The following is a 10,373-nucleotide window of genomic DNA, read 5'->3' on the forward strand; positions in this document are numbered from 1 at the left end:
AAAAAACGAATAAAACAATGAAGAAAAGTGTAAACCACATGGATGAAAACGGTCTATGACCCCTTTTAGGGTCAAAGGTTCCTTTCAAGCCCGATATCGAGCTTAAATAAAGAGCTTAAAATATAAGCAATAGAAAGTTTGGATATATCTTAGACAACCAAGTCTAAAATTCTGCAGACCAAGAAAGCTACCACTTCTAAACACCAGACATATTAATAAGTTGCAAGGGAGCATGCCAATTGGACATCCCTATAATGAACGAAAATTTTAATGTCAGATGAGTAAAAAGTGTTTTATTTACTGAAAAGGGATCTCGATCATACCTAAGACGTCCAAGGAACACCAGTTCACCAAAGAAAACCATTAAAAATGAAAGGTTTAATTTAATGGTATAGGCCTGCCTCTGTTACTATGGAGTAGGTTCAATATATTGAATAAGAACCATCAAGGATCAGCACGTGTGCGTGGATATCATGGAGACTGTAATGCTACCGTTTGCAGAATATGAAATGCCACTAGAATGGGCCTTTCAACAGGTAAATAACCCAAGCATGAAATCAAAGGAACTGTTCGGGCCAACACTGAACGTTTTAGAGTGGCCTGCACAGTAGCCTGACATGAGACCCATCGAAAATTTGTGGTCGCCACCCAAAAGGCAGTTGCTGCTCTTAAACCAACCACTGTAGGATCACTTTGAGAACAAATTTAATAGTCCTGGTCCAAAGCTCCCCAAAAGCTATGCCTGGACCTAGTGGTTTTCATGCCAAGACGCTGCGCTTCTGATGTGGCCAAAATAGGACACTGAACTAAATTTTGAATGATAAATATAGATTTAGATTTTAATAGTTCAAAAGTGTTAACTAAGAAATTTGTTATTTGTTGCTCATTTTTAAAATTTTAGATCAATTTTTCAAAAGTGGTGCATTTATTTTCTTCGCCTAATTTGACCAGTCTCACTAAAGTTCCTTAAATAACTTAAAAGCCTTACAAAAAAATATGCTTTTTTTGTTGTTCCCAAGTTTGTAAGAATCTTCCCTTTCTAAAAATGTGCTTAAAGTTTCCTTAAAGTTAAAAATGTGGGAAACAATTTGAAAATTGCTTCTGGTGGTGGTGCTATTATTTTTTTCACAGCTGTACGTACATAAACCTATCTGCGAGACTATAGCAGGCATGAAGAAGCTATAGTTTTTTCATGAAAGCAGGTAGAGCAATCTCATCAAATCCGACAAATTAGGAACGTGTGAGAACGCCTCTTACTCGTTATAACATTTATACCCGATACCCCGTCAGTATTTCTGTGCCTTATTGTTTTTATACCCGGTATTCGATAACTAAATAGGGTATATTGTATTTGTGGCGAAAAGTAGGTGTATGTAAAGCAGAGAAGGAAACGTTTCGGACACCATAAAGTATACATATGTATTTATATATTCTTGATGAGAATCAATAGCCGAGTCGATATAGCAATGTTTGTCTGTCCGGAGACCATAAGAGATAGGGCAACCAAGTTTTGCATGCAAATTCCCATTATATTTATCCAATAAGTTTACGGCTCTGAAAGTAGTCAATGTGGGTAATACCGGAATGCACTTCCAAAAAAAAAATCGTTTTTGGCTGAAAAAACCACCATGGCCGACCTTGACTGAGAATTATCCTGAAAAACCCTGTGTTTTGACTGTTTTGGATTACCTACGGTTTCGAAACGGTGCAGAAAAGTGTCCTTATCGAGGTAGATCCACAAACCACAAAAATCCTTCGAAGCTGTCACATGATTTCGTTCGTGGCCGATTGTGAGCAGCTTTTTTATACCCAACTGATCATTCAAAACTAAAACCACTTAGCGATGTGGTTGCCTATAGCTTCAAGAAACCCTTTTTTTTTTTGTAATTTTAACCTCTCATCGGACAGCAACATATCCATATTTGATTATGGAACCATGTTAAGTACTTATGTTACATCTCAAGGCGAATACACTTTTGTAATGATCTGACATCTAGGAAGAGATCCGTACAACATTCCCGATGTTCTAGTGCATCATGTATCTCTGACGTGATGCGACTGACCTGCTCGATCATTCCGTGCTTTTCTCGAAAGCCGAACTCGTGGGATGTTATCATTCTGCTAGATTCTGCCAGAAAAAAAAATCTTTCTCTACCCCATATCTTTCATAAAAAGTTGGTTTTGTTCGTGTAGTGTTATTTGTGTAAAATTAAAATATAATAATAATTATATTAATTTGTGCGTCGGTTGGTTATGTGTTGGTGTTAAAATTAACTGTTCTTCCTCTCTTGCTCTCAAAACGTTCGGTGCAGTAGCGCGCGCTCTCTGTTTAGCTGTCGCTGCAACAGTATTTCGCTCCTCTTTCCGTTAATTCTTTTTCCGATCCCGCTCTAAGCATTGCTTTAAAAACTTTTTGGGCATACTAGTCTGATTGCCATTTGCTTTGAAAAAATAATTGTTATTGATTATTAATTTATATATTTAATATAACTATGGAATACGGTGTTGTCGGTTCCGCTAAAACTTGCAAGAAGCAGATCTCCCATGACCAGCCGAGCAGCCCTTGCTGGCTCTTCAATAACGCAGTGCACGAAAAATGTATTGGGTTCTCTGGATTCGCATTACAGTTGCGAGGCATGTCGGTCTGTCGAGAATGATAAGGTTACGTTTATGAGGCAGACGCGAAAGGGCTTTAAGGAGCTCATCGTGGGCTTTAAAAAGCAGTACGATCGGCTTCCAGCCGATTCCGCGGTTTTAAACTGCTGAATGAGTCCCCTAGGCGCAAAAAAATCCTCGGAATCTGCAAGTGCCTGTCCCTCGACCGCTCGCTGCTGATCACCTGTCTCCGTCTACTCCGATAGTGCAGCAGCTAATTTCGTTTGCCACTCCAAGGACAACGACAGCTGCTGGTGATCCAGTTTCGGCTACCGAATCGATCATCTCGGAAAAGAGTCATCCAGTTAGAACTGTAACGTCCGTTTGTGTCGAGTCCGCTCCAAAGTGTGACTTTGTATCCATCTATTTCGATCCCGGCAGCCAATAACGTGCCGGACCACCGGATATTGCCGTCACAGTTTCCAGATCTGTGGTGCCAAAACCACCAAAGCGGCAGGGTATATTGTATTTGTGCGGAAAAAATGTAACACACAGAAGGAGCGTTTCCGACCCCACACAGTATATATATTCTTGATCAGTATCAATAGCCGAGTCTGGTTCTCAGAGACTATAAAAGCTAGAGCCACCCAATTTTTCATCCAGATGGCCCTATGCTTTCACTGCTTCAAGTGTATTTCAAAATTTCGAAAATATGCGGGAGTCACAGTTTGAAGATAAAAAGAATGAACATATCTTTAAGATCACCGACTTGGAATACGGTTGGATCATTATTATAGCCGGAATGAAGCAATTAATTTTCAGTGCCAGCGTCCACCCCATCCATCAGTTTTTTTTTTTTTGCAGATTCTCACATTCACACTCTGCTTCGTGTAGTGTGCGGCACTAGGAAAGAGGGCCGAGCTAAAAGAGCGTGTTGGCGTGAGAAGTGATGCAGATGTAGATTACAGATGAAGAAAAAATTTAAATTTAAAAAAACCCGCTAAGGTACAGATGATGTAGTACTAAGTACCGGGTATAAAAGTTGTGACGAGTAATAAGCGATTCACACGTCCCTTCTCGTTTACTATGTGCTTGATACAATTTTTGACTCGTGTGTTCAACCCTCGTGTCCGATTAAATCTGGGAAGCATCCTTAATGCACCAAAGAGTTATTCAGTCTATGGAACCTATAATCAAGACTTTTTAAAAAATCACAAGAAGTTATTTTTCTTCTCTTTCTAGTTACTTAATAGGTTGGTCAAATTTCACTGTTCTTAATGCTCAATGCAATATCAACTACCTACTTCGATGCAGGATACGTTTTTCACAGGACCCAAAACAGTTTTACAGCTGTGTAAAAGTAAGCGTAGAACGTCCGCACATCCATCCTCAATATCATATCCTTAATACGTCGACAAACAATGATCAGGCCGATCTTTTTGAAAAATTATTTCAAACAACTTATCCCCAGGAAAGCTACCCTGGTCATGTGTATCCATACAGCCCTTTGTCAAATGAAAGCTCCCTGCCTCATGATCTTTGACTCGTTAAGCGGGCATGTTCACCGGGCTCTGACGGAGTTCCCGGCTATGTACTCAGGTACTGTGCTGAGTCTCTGCAAAGTGGACCCTTCCTTAAACTATTCACTCAATCCAGCCATTCTTCTCAGCATTCGATTCTGTAAACCATTCTCTTTTTTCACAAAAGCTCGACCTCCTAAAGTTTCCGCCCAATCTTTTGAGATGGATTTCTAGCTACCTGTGTTCTAGGTCTCAAAGAGTCCTGTTCAAAGACTCTGTATCTTTACCTGTTATATTTACTTCTAAAGTACCACAGGGTAGCCATTTAGGCCCCCTACTTTTCACTCTCTTTATAGGACCTGCCTTCTGCGGATGATTTTAAGCTCGATGTCCAGTATAAGGACATTTAATTTCACTTTCGCTTGCAGTCAGATCTAAATAGCATTCAGTCATGGTGTTCTGTAAATATGGTATACCTTAATGCATCGAAATGCAAAAAAAAGGAGTTTTCATCGATCAAGCCCCTTACTGGCTCATTACATCCTCTGCGGTAGTTCTCTTGAGAGAACTGCATTGGTTGATGATCTTGTTGTTAAACTGGACCCCAAGTTAAAGTTTCTGAACACATTTCTATCATGGTAAACAAAGCCATGGGCGTGCTTGGGTTAATAAAAAGGTAGTCAAAGGAATTTGATAACCCCTATATAACGAAGACTCTCTATATCTCGTTTGTTCGTCCGATTTTAGAATACGGCTCATGTGTATGGTGAAGATCAGTGCAGAAAAACTGTTTGCGTTTTGCCCTGCGTGGCCTCAACTAGGATGCAACAGTGAGACTGCCATCCAATCGTTGTAGATTACTTCTAATAAGCCTTCCATCCTTAGTTAGACGTACAAAAATGCTTGGTGTCATTTTTATGCACAACTTGATCAAGTTTTAGTTGTGTTTTGATTTAATTTTCCTCGAATACTAGTTAGCCTAATACCTATCTTTCCTGCATGTTCAAATTCGGAAAAAAACTACTAAAGTACAGATTTCCTACTGAGTTCCGGGTATATAATTTGTGACGATTAAGAAGCGTTTCACAGCTCCCTCCTCGTTTTAACTGAATCGGTTGTCAATGGTGCTGAATATAAAGAACTAGCAGCCAACGACAGAAGCAGAAACATGTACATGTACATGATTTTTTTTTTCCTTGAAAAATAGCGAAACCAATCAGAGTAGCCGCACAGAATAATTAAACAGAGAAAGAATAAGAATCCAACAAAACTTTTAAAGTTTTTAGCATAATTATTATTGATAGTAATTATATATAATATTTATTTTTAATAAATATAAATAATAAATTTTTTGTAGTAAAAAAATAAAACTCAAATATATTGATTACATTTTGATTACTTTATGATTATTATGATACGTTACATTATCATATTTTCGAGTTTTACATTTTATATTTTATCTACATCTACATCACTTCATACACCAACACGCTCTGCTAGCTCGCCCTCCCCCCGCAGAGCCGCGCACTGCTTGAATGCCAACGAGAAGGGACGTGTGAGACGCTTCTTACGCGTCATAACTTTTATACCCGGCACTCAGGACTACATCTAGATGTAGAAGACATCGCCAACCACTAGATATCGTTCACATTACAGAACACGTAGTAAGAGCCTACTAAATAAAATGCATCAAACAAATTGGATCAGTTAATATTTTTCAATTTATGAGATATTTAAAACAGCAATAAAATTGGTACATTCTTGGACCGATAGATTTCACAGCAAATTTTTCGAAACTGGCGCCATCTATGAAAATTTCTTTTACGCATCTTTGATGGTCACTCTTTTTCTAATACAGAGCGTTAAAAACCTAGTCTTGGTTAAAAGTCGGAAGAGTCAACGCCAGGGGGAGGGCAGAGGCAGGGGCCGAGTGAAGCAGAAGCAGAGTGTGAATCAGAGAATGTAAAAAGAGCAACAAAAGCTGCTGGACAGGGTGGGTTTAGTCACAGGAAATTATTTTCTCCATTGTGGCTATAATAAGGATCCGATCGGATCCCAATTTGGTGATCTGATAGATATGGCCATTCCCTACGGAATGGCGTTTTTAGTTTTCTTTTATCTTCAAAACTGTAGATTTGGGAGGTTTTCGCTCTTTTGCGGGGGCGGGGCAAATTTTTTAAATACACTGGTTTCAGTGTGAGCATACAGCAGTCCGGAGCCAAAATTTGGTGGCTCTAGCTCTTATAGTCTCTGAGAACTAGCCGACAAACAAGACGGACAGACGGACGGACGGACAGACGGACAGACAGACATGGCTCTATGGACTCGGCTATTGATGCTGATCAAGAATATATATACTTTATGGGACCGGAAACGCTTCCTTCTGTGCGTTACATACAACCGTTATTCGCACAAATACAATATACCCTATTTACTCTTCGAGTACCGGGTATAAAAATAGGCAACTACACATAAGAAAAGCTGCTGGACATGGTGGGGGAAGCCACTGCAAATATATTTCTTCATTCCGGTTATAATAATGATCTGAGCCGATTTTAGCATAATTTGGCGATCTGATAAGTATGGCCATTTTCCACGGAATTGAATATTTACTTATCTTTTATCTTCAAAATTAAGGATATAGTAGATTTTTGGCTTTTACTTTATAGGATCGGAATATTTCTAGGACAACAAATACAATATACTCTTTTTACCTTTCGAGTACCGTGTATAAATATATGACTACTTTTGGAGTCCAAATAACAAACTAGAAAAGTTATGAGACAGCAAAAGCTAATATTTTTAAAAAGCTTTAAGAGAATTCCCACAGCTTAATATAAAAGAATTATACAAATACATCGCTCACTCTTTTTTATAAGCCTAACATGGCATTAAGTAATACTACAATTTAGCACCACCTTAAGAACACCTGAATACGTTCAAGCGGGTGTGAGTGTGTATGTATAAAAAAGCCAAGTCGCATGCCCATGAATATATGTATTTGCATACATATGTACTCTTAACTTCCTAGATTTGAGTTGCCTCACGTTGATCTGATTTACGTACGTTCATACATACATGTATGCACATTCAAATAAGAATGATATATAACTTTGCGCTTTAACTTTAGACATTCAAATGTGAAAACTAAAGAAAGTGCTTCGAATAACAAGAACGTTAAAAATGCGCCAGAAACTTTGTCGCTGCGAGTCTATATAAAAACCTGGCATCAACAGATATCTGGTTTAGTCGAGAATATTGAGCTAATCAGTAATTTTTTAGGGCAACAAAATTGAGGAGGAAACAGTCATGTTTTTTTCGGTGTGCTATTTTATAATCGGAATTGGCTTTGTATCAATAGTGATTTCTTACGTATTAATAATTGTTAAGTGCAAGCAAAAAGCCACTGTTCGAATCGGGCTTTCCAATCCTGAAAAGGAAATTCGAAAGTTTGTTCAGGCTCCTGGTCCGCAACCATGGCCAATTATCGGGAACCTCGATCTATTAGGTCGATTTAAATGCAACCCTTTCGAGGGTCTTGGAGCATTAACACAACAATACGGTGATATATATTCATTGACTCTTGGTCACTCCAGATGCTTGGTAGTAAATAGCTTAGATTTAATTCGAGAAGTTCTTAATAAAAATGGTAAATTTATTGGTGGACGTCCGGATTTTATACGATATCATAAACTCTTTGGAGGCGACCGAAACAATTGTAAGTATACAAAAGTAAAAGTCTCTATAATTCCTTAGAGATTTTGTACATTAGCTTAAGCATTTTTAAGAGAGGCCAAAAAAGGTCGACTGTTCTTATGTACATACATATGTATGTATGTTTAAAGTCGTGACATTTAAATATTTGGGTGCAGTTATAAAAAAACTTGGTGAAGAAAGTTTCGCAACGCCTTGCCTTACCCGATATATTGACCGCTACCATACTGAGCGCTATTGATCCAATACATGTAGAACACCTTTGATATATCAAAGATATATATATATATCTTTGATATATCTCCTAGAAAATGTCATATTTTATATTCAGTTACAATTTTTAGTTGTATCCGCAAAAGGGCGAAACGGGGCCGGTCTTATGAGCAGTTTTCCTAAAGTAAGCACCTTGCCTAAAATCGAGTCCGGTAAGCGTTAATGGAGGTCTTAAACGGCCTCGTGGTCAGAACCGACTTATCCCAGTGCAACTCATGTGCATTTTTAAATGACCGATGATGGGACCGATGAGGACAGATATTAATGTTAGCATTAAAGGAAAATAGCTTAATTACCTGTACACAATACTTACCAATGGCGTCAGATGGAGAGTAAGAGGTGGACAATTTTCGACAATAGATAGATAGACGTTACCTTATTTATGAGTTTTGATCATTACAATGGTCGATTTCACAATTTGTTGCGATTTTAAGGGGAAACAGGGAGCTTTTTTCTCTGAGTATTTAATTAATATTTGACATTCATATTTTTTAAAGTCGATGTATTTACATACTGCTTACATATGTACATATATGTATGTACATATATGTGTGTGTATATATTGTAAAATTTATTTATTATCTTAATTTAACGTTTTATAGCACTCGCACTATGCGACTGGTCACACTTGCAACAAAAACGGAGAAACTTAGCTCGACGGCATTGTTCTCCGCGGGAATCGTCTCCATATTTTAATAAAATGTCTCAAATCGGCTGTAATGAGATCAACCACTTAATGCGTGAGCTAAATAAAGCCCAACCAGGAAAACCCTATGATATTAAAAAATTAGTTCTTGGAGCTAGCGCCAATATGTTTTGCGAATATATGTGCTCGATAAGGTTTGATTATAGTGACAAGGAATTTCGTCGAATAGTGAGATACTTTGACGAAATTTTTTGGGAAATTAACCAAGGATATTCGTTAGATTTCCTACCATGGATGCTACCGTTTTATAAGAAACATACCCAAAAAATCATGAAATGGTCTACAACAATACGTAAATTTATTTTGGATAGGGTTATTCATCAACGAGAGCAAATGCTCGATTTAGACGAACCAGAAAACGACTTTACAGATGCCTTGCTGAGAAGCCTTAAAGAAGACCTGGATGTATCACGTAACACGATTATATTTATGCTGGAAGATTTTATCGGTGGCCATTCGGCTGTCGGAAATCTGGTTATGTTAGCACTTGCTTACATAGCCAAAAATCCTACAATTGGACGTAGAATTCAACATGAAGCTGATATCGTCTCAAATAAAGGGAGTCGCTTAATAAACCTTCATGACATGGAAGCAATGCCCTATACAATGGCTACCATTTTTGAGGTCCTCCGATATTCCTCATCTCCCATTGTTCCCCATGTCGCAATGGAAGATACAGCTATTGCTGGATTTGGCGTCACTAAAGGAACAATCATTTTTATTAATAACTATATGCTAAACATGAGTGAAAAGTATTGGAACTCTCCCGATCATTTTGAACCAAAAAGATTTCTGGATGAAACTAATAAAAAGAACACCTGGAAAACTGTAAAATGTAATGACCATAGACGCAGTTCTGAGGCGTCTGACTCCGGCATAGAGTTCGAAAAAGAAATGGATGTGCACCCAATAACTATTGATAAGTTTTCTAGTACAAAAAACTATAAAAAATACAAAAAAATATCTACAGAGATGTGTGGATACCAATTGAAAAAAAATATTCCTCACTTCCTCCCTTTTAGTATAGGCAAGCGCACGTGCATAGGACAAAATCTGGTGCGGGGATTTGGGTTCGTTTTATTAGCAAATATAGTGCAGTCTTACAACGTTACCAGTGCTGATATATCCGAAATTAACATTAAGCAGGCCAGTGTGGCCTTGCCGGCCAACTGTTTTCCCCTAGTATTGTGGCCAAGAACATAATAGCATTGAAAAGACTCGTGCCCAACAGACATACATATATACATATCTAAATGTACCCGCTCACCTCTTACAGTAATACCGCTGGATTAGATCGTATGAATAACTCAAAAAATAGTCTAAAACTTTAGTCTAAGTAATCATCAGGCATAGTCCGCAAAATAATTGATGTAGAAGACTGAAAAATGTACTTAACTATTTATTAAATTATTAAACTTGCTAATAAAATTATCCATGTTTTTTATAATTATTCCAGATTTTTTGTTACTCTCATCCCGATTACTTGCTACACTACTCGACCCAATTTTTCGCTTCGAACCAAACTAACTTTTTTTAAAGATATGTGGCTTAGAAATGGTTGGATG

The 10,373-nt window shown here is 37.9% G+C and overlaps 1 protein-coding gene across 1 annotated transcript; it reads left to right on the forward strand.

Moving 5' to 3' along the window:
- Window positions 1–7,169: 7,169 nt before the first annotated feature.
- LOC117590110 (cytochrome P450 307a1) lies at window positions 7,170–10,056 on the forward strand. Its single transcript, XM_034282459.1, has 2 exons — window positions 7,170–7,833; window positions 8,705–10,056. Exons 1-2 carry the CDS (start codon window positions 7,425–7,427, stop codon window positions 10,009–10,011), a joined length of 1,716 nt encoding a protein of 571 aa, XP_034138350.1. The 5' UTR covers window positions 7,170–7,424; the 3' UTR covers window positions 10,012–10,056.
- The last annotated feature ends 317 nt before the right edge of the window (window positions 10,057–10,373 follow it).

The sequence above is a fragment of the Drosophila guanche genome, unplaced genomic scaffold (genome assembly GCF_900245975.1).
Source record: "Drosophila guanche unplaced genomic scaffold, DGUA_6, whole genome shotgun sequence".
NCBI classification, from domain to species: domain Eukaryota; kingdom Metazoa; phylum Arthropoda; class Insecta; order Diptera; family Drosophilidae; genus Drosophila; species Drosophila guanche.

Bases quoted from the DNA above. Each gene is read 5' to 3' on its own strand.
- LOC117590110 (XM_034282459.1), top strand. From the start codon at position 7,425: ATGTTTTTTTCGGTGTGCTATTTTATAATCGGAATTGGCTTTGTATCA. The intron at 7,834-8,704 runs GTAAGTATACAA...AACGTTTTATAG, and splicing joins TGGAGGCGACCGAAACAATT to CACTCGCACTATGCGACTGG.